The 19114-nt window shown below is 39.2% G+C and overlaps 2 protein-coding genes across 7 annotated transcripts in view; one reads left to right on the forward strand and one right to left on the reverse strand.

Annotated features, from left to right (window-relative positions):
* Positions 1-11494, forward strand: part of SENP5 (SUMO specific peptidase 5) — a 62959-nt gene extending 51465 nt beyond the window's left edge. The window contains exons 7-10 of one of the 2 annotated variants that reach the window (XM_053565048.1): positions 286-423; positions 5146-5229; positions 6674-6724; positions 7594-11494. In XM_053565048.1, coding sequence (XP_053421023.1) covers positions 286-423; positions 5146-5229; positions 6674-6724; positions 7594-7704 — 384 coding nt within the window. In that variant the 3' untranslated portion in view covers positions 7705-11494. The remainder of the gene's footprint in view (positions 1-285; positions 424-5145; positions 5230-6673; positions 6725-7593) is intronic. The other variant, XM_053565049.1, reaches the window with a different exon arrangement.
* Positions 11495-12725: 1231 nt separating this feature from the next.
* The window catches only part of NCBP2 (nuclear cap binding protein subunit 2), a 36825-nt gene continuing 30436 nt past the window's right edge, over positions 12726-19114 (reverse strand). For all 5 annotated transcript variants that reach the window (XM_053565070.1, XM_053565069.1, XM_053565072.1 and 2 more), the window contains 3 exons: positions 18280-18461; positions 14978-15116; positions 12726-14173 (listed from right to left, as the gene is read on the reverse strand). In XM_053565070.1, coding sequence (XP_053421045.1) covers positions 14102-14173; positions 14978-15116; positions 18280-18461 — 393 coding nt within the window. In that variant the 3' untranslated portion in view covers positions 12726-14101. The remainder of the gene's footprint in view (positions 14174-14977; positions 15117-18279; positions 18462-19114) is intronic.

Consider the following 19114-nt stretch of genomic DNA (forward strand, 5'->3'; position numbering starts at 1 on the left):
ATAAAAGGGGCCAACTTATATCAGGCAGTTGCTAAGCACAGGTTTAAGCTGGTTAAATGGAAAATAGTGTTTTCTATATCTTAGTTTTTCTTATTGTTGTTGTGTATTATGGCTTAGTAGTTATAAGCATGAGCTTAGAGTAAGACCATCATTCAAATTCTGGTTCACTGCTTCCTAGTTTTATGACCTTGGGCATGTCAGAGGTCTGTAAATGGAACCTGCTATGTGTTGTTAGTTTGATAGCCTGTGGTGATATCTGCATTTTTTTTCTCTTTTCTTGGTCAGGTGGATTTGTTTAAAAAGAGTCTTCTATTGATTCCTATTCACCTGGAAGTCCACTGGTCTCTCATTACTGTGACACTCTCTAATCGAATTATTTCATTTTATGATTCTCAAGGCATTCATTTTAAGTTTTGTGTAGAGGTAAGTTAATAAATTGCCTGTTTTTATTTTTTTCATTTATCTTGTGATTGGAAAAATAGCATCTCAGTTCTAGACAGAACAGCAGAAGTCAAAAAAGAATCAACTGACAAAATACTAGAATTTAGCTAAACAGTTCAGCAAGATGATGGGATACAAAAGCAATAAAAATCAGATTTCCTAATTTCCTGCGCTATCAAAAACCAATCAGAAAATGTAGCCAAAAACCCAGGATTCCATTTACAAAAGCAACAAAACAAATACCACAGGAATTATACCCTAGCAAGAAATGTAGAAGTTCTTTGTGATGAAGCTGCTAAAGCCTTATTTAAATATTTAGAAGAAATCTGAATGATGGAAAGATAGACTGACTAAATATTAGAAAGAGACCAATTCTAGGCGGTGTCTGTGGTTCAGTGGGCAGGGTGCCAGACCCATATACCAAGGGTGGTGGGTTCAAATCCAGCACCTGCCAAACTGCAACAAAAAATAGCTGGGTGTCATGGCGGGCGCCTGTAATCTCAGCTACTCAGGAGGCTGAGGCAAGAGAATCACCTAAGCCCAAGGATTTGGAGCTTGCTGTGAGCTGTGACACCACGGCACTCTACCAAGAGGGTTAATAAGTGAGACTCTCTCAAAAAAAAAAAAAAAAAATTAAAACAAAGAAAGAGACCAGTTCTCTCCAAACTTATATATTCTAATTTTTACCCTAATCAGTTTCCCAATAGGAGTTTGAATGGAGCCTAATATGTAGTAAGCTCCTCCTAGAATTCATGTTGCAGAATTCATATGCATGAATAGCTAAAACAATTTTGAACTAGAGTAGTGAAGGAAGGAATACTTGCTCTGCTAGATGTCAAGCCATTTCTCAAAGTTTTTATAATTAAAGCTATATTTACATCCGCTTAGGAATAGTTTGGTGGCACAGCATAACGGATCCAGAAATAACTCATGGATATGTGGGTATTTAGGTATAAGATAAACTTGGGAAGGGACAAACTGTTCAGTTATATTACTTATAAAAACAAATTCCAGGTGGAATAAGACCTAATATAACCCACAAAACTGTAAAAGTATTTGCATAAAATATAGAAGATTATTTGTTCTTGGAGCAGAAAAAACTTTCTCTACTCCAAGAACACACAAAAAAGACACAAACATTTTGAAAAATTTAACCATCTTATAATTTAAAATTTCTGGTATGTCATAATCTTAAAAGACAGGCAACAGACTTGGAGAAATATTGGTGATATACATATAATGAATAATTACTGTCCAGAATATGTGAAGAACTCATATAATAAATAAGGGGCAAAAAAGGATCTAATAGAAATGAACAAAGGACGATACAGTAAATTTAGGGAAAAAATGCAAATAACCATTGAACTTATGGGGAGAAGTTTAGCCTCATAGAAATAAGAGAAATGCAAATTAAAACTATATTAGGGTTATTTTTGCCCATTGATATTCAAGAGTTTATGAAGCTATAAAGAAACTATTTCATTTTCATATTTTTCTGATGGGGTATATAAATTGACGTGGCTGTTTAAGGACAATTGCAATTCTGATCACTTCTAAGTGCCTTATAAATTAAAAAGATGCATGTCCTATTGTGTATCAGCTCATTTATCTTGGCATCTACTATGAAAAAAATACATCCACACAAAAATCGGCCATGTACCAGGAGGCTCATTGAACCCGGGTTTGAACCCGCCACCCTCGGTATATGGGGCCCATGCCCTACTCACTGAGCCACAGGTGCCACCCAGATTTGGCCTTGTTTTAATCTTTTCTATAAGGAGAATGTATTCGTATCTTACTTGTTTAGTTAAAATTTAAAAACTTAAGTATAAAGAAAAACTACAAGGAAAATCAAGTTTTCAAAATCCAAAGTTTTGTTACTAAGAAATCCAGAAAAAGAAAAAAAATAAAGAAGAAGAATACTTCTGGCCCCAGAGTTCTCCAGCTCCATCTCAGAAGAGTGGGTACAATATTAGGTGTAAGTGCCAGTTCTCTGCCCTAATTCCTTGCCTGTCTGTCAGCTAATACATCCTTTTACTTGCCAGAGCCCATGTATATTTTCTTATTCCTAGATAAACTTGAAAAGATGTAAACATAAAAGTAGCCATATCGATGCCTTTAAGAACCAGATTCTGACAGGCAGAGCTGTCAAGAAAATAATTTCATCTGTTAACGGTGATATAGTTATTCTGCCTCTGCTTTGTGCCAAGCACTGGTGCTGGGGGTCAAGGAGGGGCCTCACAAACATTTATCTTCATGGAGTAAATGATGGTTAAACAGAATATTATGCATAAAACAGGCAGTTGATTTCTTTTTTTTTTTTTTTTTTTTTGTAGAGACAGAGTCTCACTTTATAGCCCTCGGTAGAGTGCCGTGGCCTCACACAGCTCACAGCAACCTCCAACTCCTGGGCTTAAGCGATTCTCTTGCCTCAGCCTCCGAAGTAGCTGGGACTACAGGCGCCCGCCACAACGCCCGGCTATTTTTTGGTTGCAGTTTGGCCGGGGCTGGGTTTGAACCCGCCACCCTCGGTATATGGGGCCGGCTCCCTACCGACTGAGCTACAGGCGCCGCCCAGGCAGTTGATTTCTAAAGTTGATTCTAGATTATTGGGGCCTGGTTCTGTACAGTCATTGAAAAACTCATCTTCTGAATTTTTGCCCAAGCCCTCCTTCAAAATTCTAACCTTTTTTAGCAAAATTACAGTTGGCCTGATCATCTTGCACTTTTGCAAAAAGACCCTTAAGAGCAGACTTGTTTTTGATGATACCTAGAAGTCATTTAGAGCCAAGTGCAGTCATCCTAACCCCAAGTGCTGGTGGGGTTAGGCTGCTTTTTTATGTTAAGAGGATATGGTTTAATAAAAGTAGCTCCAAAGAGAGTTGGGGGCAGGGGAGACTGTATTTCTAAAGATTTGATGATAAATGTTTTCAACAATTACCAAATCAAAGTAGATTCCAAGACAACAGGGGACTGCAGCAGCTTTATTCAATGCAGTGCCCAACCATTTTTAAGGATGTTCTTTCTTGCCTATATTTTTGGCCTATATTTTATTTATGAATTTACATATACTTCTTATTATGAGACCTTGGAGTTGCTTATTTGGAGGGAGAAGAGCAGAATGCATTTCTACTTTGTTCAATATTAAGTATTTGCAGTCACCAAATGTTTTTTCTTCAAAGAGGTAGCTTCTACTTCTCCTCCACCTTTGGAAGATGTATGAAATTCACATAACCTCTGACTTCACCCTCGATGTAGAGAGAGAGACGCACAAAGAAGTTGAGGGCATTAGGGGCATCTTGAAACTCCATCAGCCTTCATCTTGCTTGAGTTTTCAGTAGTAGAATTGACTATATTTAGTATTCAGAATGGGTTTGAGTATAATTTCCAGGAACTAAATGTTACCTAATTTGCAGCTCTCAAAAAATAAGAAGTATATCTAAGGCTGGAGTGTTTTTGTTTTGTTTTGAGACAGGTTTCACTCTGTCACCCAGGCCAGAGTGCAGTGGTGGCATCATAGCTCACAGCAACCTCAACTCCTGGGCTCAAGTGATTCTCCTGCCTAAGCCTCCCAAGTAGCTAGGACTTACAGTGTTCGTCACCATGTTTAGATAATTTTTCTTACTTTGTCTCTCTCTCTCTCTTTTTTTTTTTTTGGTAGAGACAGGGATCTATCTTGCTGTTCTCAAACGCCTTTCCTCAAGCAGTCCACTTGATTGCTTGAGCTCAGGAATTCAAGACCAGCCTGAGCAAGAGTGAGACCCTGTCTCTACTAAAATTAGAAAAAACTAGTTGGGCATCGTGGTGGGTGCCTGTAGTGTTGGCTACTCAGGAGGCTAAGGCAAGAGGATTGCTCAAGCCCAAGAGTTTGAGGTTCCTGTGAGCTATGATGCCATGGCACTCTACCCAGGGTGAGAGTGAGACTCTGTCTCAAAACAAACAAAAAGTCCACCTGCTTTGGCCTTCCAGAGTGCTCAGATTACAGGTGTGAGCCACTGTGTCTGGCTTGGAATGTTTTTCATTTAATTTTCGTTATTAACAATTTCTGCCATGGGTTCCTGCTCTTTATTAAACCTTGGCAGTGATTAAGAATTTCTTTTTGGGCGGTGCCTGTGGCTCAGTGAGTAGGGCGCCGGCCCCATATACTGAAGGGTGGCGGGTTCAAACCCGGCCCCGGCCAAACTGCAACCAAAAAATAGCCGGGCATTGTGGCGGGCGCCTGTAGTCCCAGCTGCTCGGGAGGCTGAAGTAAGAGAATCACGTAAGTGCAAGAACTGGAGGTTGCTGTGAGCCATGTGACGCCACGGCACTCTACCAAGGGCTGTAAAGTGAGACTCTGTCTCTACCAAAAAAAAAAAAAAAAAAAAAAGAATTTCTTTTTGATCTGCCAGTATGTAAGTTTCAAATACAGCAAGTTGACATAACTGAGAAAAGGCTAACAATCTCATAAAACCTTCTAATTAAACAAATACCAGTGCTCATAGTCTAAGTGCATGTCTTGAGTACAGAAGGTTTTAGTCCTCCTTAACAATGTGAAATGAAAGATCTGAAATAAAGTTCCAATTTTGAACTCTTCATTGTGTACATACTCTGCCCAGTCATGGGGCTACAGCCTCTTCCTTTGCTTCTGTCTGCTGTGGACATGTTCCATTTTTCACCAACTGATGGAACACAGCATCTGTGTTGTGGTTTCTTTTTAACCAGAACATAAGAAAGTATTTGCTGACTGAAGCCAGAGAAAAAAATAGACCTGAATTTCTTCAGGGTTGGCAGACTGCTGTTACGAAGGTAAGTATGTGATAAAAATGAAACCCAGGCATGGCCAGGGGATGGAGTGATCTAAAGGGTGGGTGCCTTTAAGAGCATTTGAAGACTGGTAACAGAGATACTGAGAGCCTGCCTGCTCCAGGGAGGTAGCTCAAAATAAACCTCAGTTTAGCTTTCTTCATCTGGCTGCTCAATTTCATCCCTGAGGCAGTTGCTACTGATGTAGTTGCTCTATTGAAAAAAAAAAAAAATCGAGGGGGTGGGAGGGTGATACCTGCCTCTTCCCTCATGGCTGTTTCTAAATAACCCGTATAGGCCTAGAGAAATGCCGAAATGACTCTTCGGATGTGCTAAGGGGCAATGCGCACTGGACTGCTTGGCAGGCATACAGTGGCCTTCAGGCTGAACACAAGCTTGGAGCAGCACCGTTTTGGCCCACAGACATTAACACTGTGGGGCAGAGTCTCTCAGTACAGTCTCTCAGTACAGTCATGACTGCCAGTGTCTTACATTGTCTTGTCAGTGCTTTATTATTTTCAGAGCGTTTTGTGTTTGTGACTCCATTTGATCCTTAGAACATGTGAGGTAGGTGGGTCATTGAGGGATAAACATTATCTTTATTCTATAGATGAAAAGATGGATGTGTAGGTATGACCTTCCCCAGGGACTTCAAAACTGTGGATAGAATCAGGTCCTTTAACTTCAGTAGTAATCCAGAGATCAGTGACACAGTGTTATAGGCATGGTCTTGAATAAAACCTTTAATCCATATCCAAAGCAACAAAATGTATTAGTTCATCCTTGAACAGAACCAAATGCTAAACTTTAAAATTAGCTTAAGATTTGTGTTTTGAATAACCTAGTATTCCAGTTCAAATCAGAACTGAACTTGTAAATTTTTTGAATTTACCCAACTAGAATAGCTGGGTATTCTAAATTTAGTTAGGATCTTTGATACTCTCACTTTAGGCTGGATACACTAACCAGTTCACTAACCAGAAAACATACTGTTTACCTCCACAATTTCTTTCAAAGAATGAGACAAAATTGTGTAATATCCAGTCTGATATAAAAAGGTGAGGACTGAGAAGCAGAGTTGTTAACCATCTAAGTATTCAGAGTCCAGGCATATGTTCTGTGACCCACAGTTCCATTTTGATTCTATTATCAGTGAATTCATAGCAAAATTAATTATCCAGATTGGATGCTTTTGAAATAGGTTATTTTCACCACTTCTCAACATTTAGGCAAAATGTTCTCTAAATTGTGATTGCCACTTCATAACTGTTTTTATGTGGCTAGATGCCGCCATAAAATTAGACACTTACGCTACTAGAGGCATATACCAGCTGTCCTGGATAGAGACAAATTTCCTATCTTTTGCTCATTTTTCATGATAGAATTTCTCTTACCTGAAGCGGAGTACTTGATTTTATTTTAATGACCATTTTGTTTTTCCCCTCAGTGTATTCCACAACAGAAAAATGACAGTGACTGTGGAGTGTTTGTGCTCCAGGTAAAGAAATACTGTTTTTTCAGAATTTAAAATGGATGAATTAAATTTGAAGTTCCTATATGTGTACGTGATACTAAGTACAAGCAGGAGAGTTCTTTCTTTCCCTCCCTCCTTTCCTTTTTTGTTGAGAAGTAATAGTTTCTGCATCTTCAAATGTTAACATTAGGACAAACCTCCTTCCAGGGCCAAGATGGGCAATGGGCATCCCCTGGGTCTTACCAGAAGTTATTAAGGAAGTCGCATTGGACACTGACTCAAACGTTTTCTTATCAGAGGCCACTGGCTTTTGCAGAATTACCTTTTTAAAAAAATTTTATATCATTGGCAGGCAACTTGCAGGTCTTTGACATAGAGAAATTAGATTTTAAATAAATTTTAAAACTGCCATCTCATGTTGTAGGTCTACTTAGAGGTCTAAGAAGACTGAAAAAATTTCAGTTATGCATATATTTATGAAGAAAATTATATAATCCATAAATTTAGAGATTTGCAAATATCTTGGAAGATAGGCTCATTCATATACCTCATGAATGTTTGGGGTTTCTAAACAAATTCAAGTCCCTACTTAAAGGCCATATTAGGTCTGGCTGCACTCTCAGCAGTTTACATCTCAGGAAGGAATTGAGGCCTCTTTGTCAAATGCTGCTTTTCACAGAATTGGGTCAGGAGGGAGGAGAGATTCCAAGCCATACATTTGCCTGGAAAGTTGACTATAATTTGGAGGTAAATATTTTAAAAGTGTGTCATTCTACAAGTTTGAGCAAACTTTAAAATGCTGCCCTAGACCCTATTAGGCCTGCATCTGGTAAGATGAAATGTACTGGTGTACAACTCCCCAAGCCACTCAAGTGTTTCTGGGACCTTTGCAGTACTGCAAGTGCCTCGCCTTAGAGCAGCCTTTCCAGTTTTCACAAGAAGACATGCCCCGAGTGCGAAAGAGGATTTACAAGGAGCTGTGTGAGTGCCGGCTCATGGACTGAGACTCAGCAGGGACTCTGAGAAGTCTGACCAAGTTGGAGCAGATGGTTTGTTACTTGAATCTCCAAACACTTATTTGAATTTTTACAGATATTTCAGATCAGTGGTATTGGGCCACTATTGTTACCTCAGATTTATTTTTTGCCCTTATTCATTTCTCTAGCTACCATGTACTTCTGTTTAATGTTCAGTTTGGTTTCATTTTTTTATTTTATGGATTCTGTGCATCCCCCCATATTTAATATTTATTCAAATGCATGCATATAGACAGAGCATGCAGTGAAGAGTATTAAAAAAAAAGCTTAGTAGATTTGGTGCAGCTTTTGAAACTTAGTTAGATGTGAACTGAATACAGGTTTCAAATTTAATCCCAGCACTTAAAAATGCAAGATGTTTTTGATACAGCATAACTCTGAGAATAGTAGATGTTCCCTGGAGCATAAATGGTAGCGAGGAGTGGCTCTGAGAAAGCCAGGCCTGTTTTACATTTACCAGTGGCACCTTTCACTGACTTCCCTCCCCAAGTGAGTCTTAGAGTGACATGCATTCCTTTTGAAGGGTGAGGTGGAAGTGACCATAAACAGATTTATGTGTGTTGTGTTTATGGAGGCGCACTTGTAAGCATTGCATCTGCTTTGGAAAGAGTTGATCAAGATGTGAGAAAAAGACAGCAACCTTGGGGGCCAGTTATCTTAACAAATGAGAGATTTCAGTCGGATTTTAAGGATTATGATACATGGCCTACATCTCAAAGGATTTTGCTGGTACACTGAGTTCTTTGGTTTTTTTCTAGTTTTGATCTGGTAAAAAATTTAACATCCATCAACCAAATGAGATGTTAGTGGTCAACCAAATGAGAATTTGGCCTATCCAAGAGTAATTTAATTATAAGTAGTAACTTGCCTTGTGTTGCCTCCCATATGCAAGAGATGAAATAAATTTCTATTTCAAGGATATCTGAAATATAAACATTCAGAGTCAAAGACACCTTTTGGAGGTGGCTGGGGAGAAAAGGGAAGATTATAAAAATGACTCGATTCCATGGGAGTGCAACCAATGCATTAGAGGTTTCTTTCTCGTCTCTGGTGATCTCAGCAACATGCAGGGCTCATTTGGCTTCTGTATGAGCAATCCTGACACTCTGGCACTCTTTTTCTCCTTTCTGTTGAACCTTATCTTCTGAGGGAGAGGCCAAAGTGGCCCTGTTCTTATACATGGCTGCCTTAAGACTAAAGTAATGGCTCTTACATCTATCATCTGGCCTTTTGTGACATATCTGAAAGGAAAAGAAATAAGGAAAGATGTATGTTAAGTCTGCTCAATTATCTTTTCTAAACCAGGGGAGGAAAAAACCTATGTGTAAAAACCTCAGAAGGCCTGTATGGAAAAATGTCAACAGAATGGCAGAAGATACTTGAATTTATGCCTGCTGGGTTTGGAGTGTTGAAAAGAAAAAGCTGAAATGTTTAGTTTAACTTGGCTGTAAGGTATGGCTGAGAAAAGGCCTGCCGCTGGCATTTGAGGGTTGAATCAGACCATGTTTACATGTGGGGCTCCCAGCACCAGTGTTGACACTGGGAAGCAGCCCCAGCACTTTCCTCCTCAGTGTAGAACTAGGTCAGTATTTCTTACTGTGCTTCAAGTCGTTCAAAAGACTTGAGAGTAGAGGCACTTCAGCTGCTACAGGTAGGGTTGTGTCGGCATTAGGAAAGGTAACAATTAAAAGTTGGAAGATGTTTCCGGACATAATTTTACAAATGTGAAATTTTTCAAAATTTATGAGACATCTTCTGGGTTTTCTCTCTCTTTTTTGCTATACCAAAGTAACCAGTAACTAGGCTATTGATTCAAAATGTCTTGAACTTCAGAGTAAGGAAGCTGCTGACTTCCTCAATGCCGAAACCAGGCATACAGAAGAGACAAAAATAATTGTGTCCCTGCAAGAATCTCAATGCCCAGAGCTTAGCTGCACTAAGGCATAAGCAGGGATAAGCATAGCGACCTTAAGGAGAGCTGGCCAAGGCAAGTTACTCTTTCACTCACAGCATACTGGGGCATCTTGAAGTGCACTGCTCAGCATGGTTTAGCCTAAATGTTGTATCTTAAAAGTCTGTTTTTAAATGTTTCTGCCATTTATGAAACTTGGTTTCAACACATAGTTGCTTTTCCTTTCCTTCTTGTCATTAGGCATAAAATTATATTTAACTCAAATCCTAAATTAGAATGTTTTTCTTCCTGATGTTTACAGAGATTGCTTCCTCGGTAAGAAAGGCATTTTTTGAAAATACTTTGGGCTTTTGGTGAAAGAGACAGGCATTGCTTTACTGCTACTAGCTTGGCACTAAACTGTTCAGGGTGCCTACAAGGTAGGCAGACCTTTATGCCTGTTTGTTTTTTTTTTTTTTTTGGTGGAGACAAGAGTCTCACTCTGTCACCCCAGCTATAGTGCAGTGGTGCCATCACAGCTCACTGCAATCTCAAACTCCTAGGCTCAAGTGATTCTCTTGCCTCAGACTCCCAAGTATCTGGGACTACAGGTGTGTGCCACCATGCAGCTAATTTTTTCAATTTTTTATAGAGATAGGGTCTTGCTCAGGCTGTTCTTGAACTCCTGACCTCAAGTAATCCTCTTGCCTTGGCCTCCCAGAGTGCTGGGATTATAGGTGTGAACCACTGTGCCTGGCCAGGCAGACCTTAGGCAAACTAAAAGCTACCTTTTTTTCCCAAGGGGGAAAGGGTCTCATTCTACTCCCTGGACTACAGTGCAGTGGCATGGTCATAGCTCACAGCAATCTCAAACTTGTGGGCTCAAGTGATTCTCTTGCCTCAGCCTCCCAAATAGCTGGGATTAAAAGCATGTGCTACCATGTGGGGCTAATTTTTCTATTGTTTTGCAGAAATGGGGTCTCACTTTTACTCAGGCTAGTCTTGAACTCCTGAGCTCAGGAGATCCTCCACCTTGGCCTCCCAGAGTGCTAGGATTACAGGTGTGAGCCACCATGCCTGGTGTAAAGGCTACTTTTGACCACCTGTCCACAGGCTGCCCAGTCCTTTCTGTCAGCTAACTTATCAGGTGGTAGTTGCACCATTTTACTGGTCTTTCCTTTGCTTAAATCTATAGCAGTGGATATAGATTTAATTCAACTTTTAGTTCACTCAAGACTCATAGAGAATCAACTTTCAGTTAGCCTCTTAAGAAAGGGAAAAGAAGCAACTGCTGCCAGTAATCCCCCAAGCCCAGTTTTGGCTTTTTTTTTTTTTTTTTTTCTGTTTCCTACTTAGCATCGAATCTGAATAACATCCTGAGTGTATAGTTGGAGCAAAACAATAACAGACCTAAGTGGGACACAGCCAGCACTAGTCTACTCTGAACTGCCCCTTTTCTTTTCTGTTGCGGTTTACTGCTTCCCTGGGTTAGAAGACATAATTAGGGTGTCTGGGTGGTTCAGACCCTACAGGCAAGAAACAATGTATTAACAGTGTGAATTATATATACTAATTACCTGCTCTGCTTAATTATGTTAAGAAACTGAATTATAAAGCACATACTTTGTTATGTGCTAGGCTCTGCCTCCTGGTCTGTAGATAATTAAGACGATCTAGGGAATACCATCAGAGAAGTGCTAATGTTATTTGGGTATTACAAAAGCAGACTTAGACAAGCTGTCCACTTAAATGGTACCTGTTGGTCAGAAAAAGAATTTATTTAAAGATTATGATCATGTAAAATTACAGTACTCAACCCTACTAGCAAACTATTTTTTTGAAAAATAAACTAAATGCCTTTATAAACTTGTGTTCTCTTGTGTTGAATAACATACACTGTAACTTCTCCCAGTGACATTCCAGTCATGACAAAGTGCATTTAAGAACAGGGACCAGCGTACACCCTAACCAGCCTACCCTTAGAGCAATTTTCTACAATGGTGGAAAGGTTCTTTATTTCATCCACTGCAGTAGCCACTAGCCACTAGCCACACTGGCTACTGAGCATTAATACGTGGTTAGTGTGGGTGAGAAATTAAATGTTTAATTTTATTTTCATTAGCCGCAGGTGGCTGATAGCTGGTATATTGGATAGCAGAGCTCTACAGAAGTTTCAAGTTAGGCACATTAGCTAATGTATAGGGACAAGTCAATCTACAGATCCCAGCCTGGCTAGATCTGATAGCACCCACATATTATATTCTCTAATGTTATTGTACATAGTTGAACTTCCACTCTCTCCGGTTAAAGTAAGTAACAGGTCAGATGCTGTTCCTGAGAGAAATAGCAAACAAGGGGACAGAGAAAGTCTGTTGTCATATTTAGTGTCTCCCAGCCCAAGAAACGTAAAGTCATTTTAATTCAAACCCCAATTTCCCTTCCCCTCCAATCATCCAGAGAATAACTGCAAAATGAATCTCTTCTTTGTTAATAAAGAATTATGGGGCAGCGCCTGTGGCTCAGTGAGTAGGGCAACAGCCCCGTATGCCAAGGGTGGCGGGTTCAAACCCAGCCCCAGCCAAACTGCAACAAAAAAATAGCCGGGCGTTGTGGCGGGCGCCTGTAGTCCCAGCTGCTTGGGAGCTGAGGCAAGAGAATCGCGTAAGCCCAAAGTTAGAGGTTGCTGTGAGCCGTGTGACGCCACGGCACTCTACCTGAGGGCAGTACAGTGAGACTCTGTCTCTACATAAAAAAAAAAAAAAAAAAAAAAAAGAATTATGCTTTCTGCAGATCCAGAACAGCCACTCTTTCCCTTACATGAAGCCATAACTTACTGTTGGCTGTCAAATCAAAATAGAAGCAAATTCTGTACATTATTCAAAAACAACCCCCAGAACTCATTCATAAATAGAATGAGAGAATTCCAGAACATGTACTTTATAGGGTAGGAAAGAAGAAACAATGATAAGTTGGTCCAACTTTATTGAAACCTGTTACAGAAGACACAATTCAAAGAAGAATCATTGTTTGTGGTTTTCAGGCCTGTAGAAATCTGAGTTATATTTACTACAAAAGAATATAAAATACATTCATTGAAACTACAGTGTAAAAAGAAGTTTAAAAAATGAACAATATGTCATTAAATTAAATGTTTACAAATAATTTCTTTCTAAGCACTTTAAAACAATTCAGATGACCAGTTTGAATTCAGTGAGAAAACCTACAAACACAAAACGTGTTCACACTGAGGTGCTTCAGACTTTGTTGCTAAATGAAAAAAAAAAAAAAAAAAAAAAACACATTTTTTTCCACGTCAGGGAAAATTATACTGGACTTAACACTTTTAAATGAGCAATAAGCTCACAACATTAGAGAGAAATCACGTCTTGCCTTGTGAATGCAAAATAAATCCTCTAGACTCCCCTTTCTATAGAGATTATCAGCTCACTATCAAGGCTTGAACCTCAGTAAGCACAATTTGGAAAGAAAACAGACTTCAGTGTAAGAATTGGCTAGAATAGACATCTCCTGCAGGGAGCTTCTGATTGTTTTGTTAAGCATTCTCTCAGTCTTCAAGCTCTTTTTTAAAACCCACTCCATTCCCAAGATCACTGAAAGTGAAAAGAATAAATCAGATGGCTCTGATAGCAACTGTCATCATGCCAAGGCAATGTTGTAACTTGTGTCTCTGGTATTTCATCCCATTTCCTATTGATAATGTCTCCTCCCCCCACCTTAAGAATATTTGAGGTTCTCCACATTACAAACTTATTTATTTTTAGCTTTAGGCATAATATTTACATTTTTTGAAAAAATGCATTTAGTAAATACTCTTCAAGCCCTGCACCTACTTTCCTGATATGTAAAGCATGGAAGCTTGGTGTCTCTGGGACTGTCTAAGGCTAGCTTTTGCACCAACTATTTAGGAAGGTTCCGTGACTACTAAGTTTTCCTTTAGAGATCAGAATTCACAGAAAACAAATTCAGTGTGAAATTATCATTTCTAATAATTATTATTTCTATTATTATTGCTCTTAATTATTCCTAATTTAGAGCAAAGCTATACAACATAGCAAAATTCCATTTTTTAAACTTGATCTCATGCAAACTTAAACAATAATTCCAGGCCCCAATATAGATCATGAACCTATTTAAGACTCAAACATGGTAAAACAAATTTCTAAATTTCTCCAGTCTTCCTAAAAGAAGTATAGTGTTTTAATCAACATTATAGATCAAATCTGTTGCCAAGGAACACAGTTTTCAACCTGGTCACAGAAAATCATTCTGGTAACCTGACACATGGCCAGTATTCTAATACTAGAATTAAAGGCATTCTTTTGAATTCTGTCCTTGCTTCCAGCTCAGTAGATACTGCTCAAAGCTTCGTAAAACTAAGCTGGTTTGAAGACCTTGGGTAATGTTCTTCAACAAATTCAACAAACCAAAGGAGTTTTTCAGAGCTCTCACCACTCACTGGTTTTGTGCCAGTTTTCCATAGCCGCCTCTTCCAGCATCATAGTCTTGCCGATACTCATCTCGTACCTTAATTGAAAAGAACACAAAGTTATAAAGAAGACAGTGCAAAAGATCTGCCTCCCCAAACATGTCAGACAAACAGCCTGCTAAATCTTTCTAGACAACATAGAACGTTTAAGCAGAACTTACACTCATTGCAGTGTGCTTTGCTTTTGTTCTAGACCAGTGGTTCTCAACCTTCCTAATGCTGCAGCCCTTTAATACAGTTCCTGTGGGTCGTGACCCACAGGTTAGAACTTAACACTCCTGCAGATGCAGGTATCTAGCCCTAGCATAAGTTCAATAATGGTTGCTTGTAGAAATGTACAAATGTAAATTGTATATACTATTTTAAGGTTTAAAGTAATTTACCAAAACCAATGGATAGTTTTCAGATTTACTCCAAGGCAAGCTTATAGGCACAAAGTAGTTTTGTGCTGTAAGAATAGCAGGAGAGTAAATACATGGCTCAGCACCCATAGCTCAGCGGTTAGGGCACCGGCCACATATACTGGGGCTAGCAGGTTCAAAACTGGTCCCGGCCTGCTAACCAACGATGACAACTGCAACAACAACAAAAACAACAGAAAATAGCTGGGCACTGTGGCAGGCACCTGTAGTCCCAGCTACTTGGGAGGCAGAGGCAAGAGAATCACTTAAGCCCAACAGTTTGAGGTTGCTGTGAGCTATGATGCCACAGCACTCTACTGAGAGCAACAAAATGAGACTGTCTCAAAAAAAAAAAAAAATGTAAATAAAAATTGACAAAACACCTGTCATCATGACTGGAATCTCAGGCAAAGGCTGAGCCCAGAGTTCCTTCCTACATACCTGGCCCCCAGATCGCCCACGTCCGTACTGCCTGCCCTCCTTAAAGCCGGCATCCCAATCTGTGCGAATGATCCGATCATCCAGACGAGTTCCATTTATGTACCTCATGGCATTTTCTGCATCTGCTCGTGAATAGTATCTTAAGTATAAATATTAAGGAACACTAGCATTTCTCCATGTTTTGGAAAACAGAGGAAGCAGCATGTAAATGAAGCTGAGTTGTTAAGAAAAACTACAAAAGCTAATCCTACCAGATGGAGTTCAAAGATAATTTAGCTTGGACAGGCCTGTTTGAGGTTGGTCCATAAGCACTTTGGGAGTGAAATATGGCTATATTGATCATGATTTCCTGGCTATTCCTGTTAATACTTTTTTGCTCCCATTGTCCCCATATTTTGGTTTGCAAAATATCAAATATATTCTGTACAGGTTTAGATCACACACTGTGTACCTCTTATCCAAGAAATAGTGACATGCAAATTAGACACTATGCATTCAAGAACAACTTTCATAAAAAGAGAAGGAGGTCACAGTGCAGGTGGAATTGCCATCACATTTCACTAGAAGGAAAGGCTGGAAGTATCACCCAGGTTCTTAAACCCATCTCCTTAGAATGGTACTTTAAAAATCTCTATAAGCAATGATGATTATGAGTGGAATTTGGGAAATGGTGATTTATACTTTTGTCTTTAATTACATAGGTAAAGAAACACTTGCTGAAATTCCAGTATCTAACACCTAGACAATGCCTAGCATGTAGTAGGCATTCAGTAATTTTATGCTGAATGAATGAAATGAATGCTCGGTGGACAAACAGACTAGCTAGCAACAGCAGCTTCTCTTTAGGCATCTGTCATTAATGACTATTGGTCTCTGACCTACCAGGAAAATGGAAAAACACAATCTGATTCTCAGAGACTGACTATATACTAGCTAGGTTTTCTTTGACTTGAATTTTCATTGTTCTCCCTGTCCCCTGTCTATTTTATGCCACTGTTACCAATGGCAAAAAGCAGTATTTGGGCAGCCTAGTCCCTTATGTCTAATGGTAGAACAGAAGAAGCTTGCTGAGCCCAGAAAACAGATACCAAAATAACAAGCAGAGAATAGGTTCACAAGCAGAGCTTCTGGTTCAAGTTGGTAGGAGTTAACACATTTCTACTTCTTTCTCAAAGATACATTAAAATGAATGAAATATGGCTATGTTGATCATGATTTCCTGGCTATTCCTGTTAATACTTATTAAAATGAAAGGAAAGCAGCATACACATTTAAAGAACAGAAGAGGCCAGCAGCAGACTAGAGACTGAACAAAAGCTGATGGAAGCAACAAAGTCACAGTTTGAAATACAGTAGAACCCCGATAGTTGAGTACCATCCTATACAGACCACCTCCTTAAGTTGACCTAATTTTCATAGACCAGACATATACCACATGTACTAAGGCAGTGTTTTTCAACTTTTTTTTAATCTCATAGCACACTTGAACCTATAGTTAAACTTCTGTGGCACACTTAAATTATGTTGTTCAAAAAAAAAAAGAGTAAGAAAAAGAATAGACTTACTGTGCTTTGAACTTTCGAAAATAATTAATGACCTTTAAAATTTTTCATGGCACACCAGCTGAAAATCACTTGTATTAAAGCCTAACTCCAGGCTGGGCACGGTGGCTCACACCTGTAATCCCAGCACTCTGGGAGGCTCAGAGCAGATTGCTTGAGCTCACATATTTGAGAATAACCTGAGCAAGAGCAAGACCCTGTCTCTAAAAATAGCTGAGCACTGTGTGGGCACATATAGTCCCAGCTACTCGGAAGGCTGAGTCAAAAGAATTGCTTGAGCCCAAGAGTTTGAGGTTGCTGTGAGGTGTTATGCCACGGCACTCTACCGAGGGCGACAAAGTAAGACTCTGTCTCAAAAAAGAAAACCTAGTTCTTTGGCATGCTAGCAGGCCAAAATAAAATCTCTTTTCATTGTGGCATTTGAGAAACCCACATAGCCAAAAAACAAGACAGCAATTTGAGAGAGAAGCTCTGCTTAGCTCTAGTAAGCAAGTATTCTTTTCCTTAATTATGAATGGAAATGCAGGGCTCATTAGACATTTGAGGAAAATGTACAACATAAATACAACCAAAACAAACAATTCAGGGCACAGAAAAAAAATTCAAAAGATACATCATATCAGGTCTGGAAATTTCTCAGAATAAGAATATAAAATAAAATGACCAAAAAAAAATATATTAGTAAAAATCTTCATTTGTGTAGTGGTGAGTTAATGAAAATAATAATAATAATAATTTATAAGTAAAAAGACCCAAAGAATCCAGGAATTATAATATTAACAGTTTTTAGAAAGAATAAATCATCCCAAGTGAATACAATCCTGATTTTTACCTGTAAAATCAATTCATATACTTCTACATAACAAAAACTATACAGCCACTTTAAAAATAGGTAGACCTGTATGTGCAGATATTAAACAAACAACAACAAAAAAAACAGCACATGGGCAGTGCCTGTGGCTCAGCGGGTAGGGCACGGCCCCACATACCCAGAGTGGCGGGTTCGAACCTGGCCCCGGCCAAACTGCAACAAAAAAATAGCTGGGCATTCTGGCATGCACCTATAGTCCCAGCTACTCGGGAGGCTGAGGCAAGAGAATCGCCTAAGCTCAGGAGCTGGAGGTTGCTGTGAAGTGTGACACCACGGCACTCTACCGAGGGCAATAAAGTGAGACACTGTCTCTAAAAACAAACAAACAAAAAAACACAGCACATGCAATGTGGTGCCACATGGCCACAGGACTATTTTGGAAAGACCCAAAAGACTAGTAACTGACTAAATCTGGGGAAAGGAATTAGAGGTTTGAAACAGTGTCAGCGGTTTCATTTTCACTATAAACTTTAGACATTTTTCTAACACCAAAGATATGTATTCTTGAATGATTTTTTTTTTTTTTTTTTGGGGGGGGGCAGTTTTTGGCCAGGGCCAGGTTTGGAACCCGCCACCTCCAGTATATGGGGCTGGCGCCCTACTTATTGAGCCACAGGCGCTGCCCTTGAATGGTATTTTTTTTAAAAGAACAATGAACAAAGCACAGATTTCAGAACAGAATGTAAATATCACCAGTTTTCACATTAAAAGAGAGCAGACACACTGGACAGAGATAGGAAGTAGATGAAGGAAGAAGCAGAGATAAGTGTAAGGATGAAGCTCATATCCTCGTTTTTTTTAAACAGGTAACCTGTTTCAGTTCTACCCTGGTTTACAGCTACATTAGACACTTAGACACACAAGGATACTCCACAAAACAGAATCCACATGCTGTTTTTTTCATTTTATCCAGACCCATGATGATTTTCTTTATGTCACCGCTTTTGCTGAAGAGTTCATAGATTTGTTCTTCAGTTGTGTAAAAGGAAAGATTTCCAACATACAACGTACAGCTTTTCTTCAGTAATTTTTCTTGTTCTTCATTGTCACCCTACAATTTCAAATAGAGACAAAGTTAAGCAATACGCTTTAATAAGAGTCTTGCTTAAATATTTCTAAGTATGGTAAAATATTCATTAATTCTGATTTGGAAATCAAATCTGCATCTCAGTGCCCCACAAATCCTTTGCCAAAAAGGGAGAAAAGTTCATATTCTATGAAGCACTTTTGCAAGGTCCAGACTGCTATTAGCAGAGGGACAAGGCTGAAAAGTTATACTGCATACAACAGTAAAACTTCTATACCAGAGTGCCATATAAGTAGCATGCCTTTTCCCTACACATGCCATATTCTCAACACTGGATCCTTCTCTACTGGCCCATGTTTAGGTTCCAGACCTTGACCCAATATTATTAGAAAGGGGTCTTTCATCCTCTGAAGGGAAAAATAAGTGGATTTTCAGAGATTAGAGTTTCCCATAGAGACTGTTCAAAGCAACAGCTGCTTAGACAATTAACATGCTCATATTTTTTCCTATGAGTTCAGAAGAAAATATAGTGATCAATGAAACACAAGAGATCTCATTTTCCTAATGAGTTTCCTAATTGGAAGACAGGATGAAGCCAGAGACAAGAATATAACTGGGCTTCAGCCAATACCTGACAATTCCTGGGAACAAGATGGCTCATGGTGGGCTAGAAATGG

This window comes from Nycticebus coucang, chromosome 16 (genome assembly GCF_027406575.1).
Source record: "Nycticebus coucang isolate mNycCou1 chromosome 16, mNycCou1.pri, whole genome shotgun sequence".
NCBI lineage: Eukaryota > Metazoa > Chordata > Mammalia > Primates > Lorisidae > Nycticebus > Nycticebus coucang.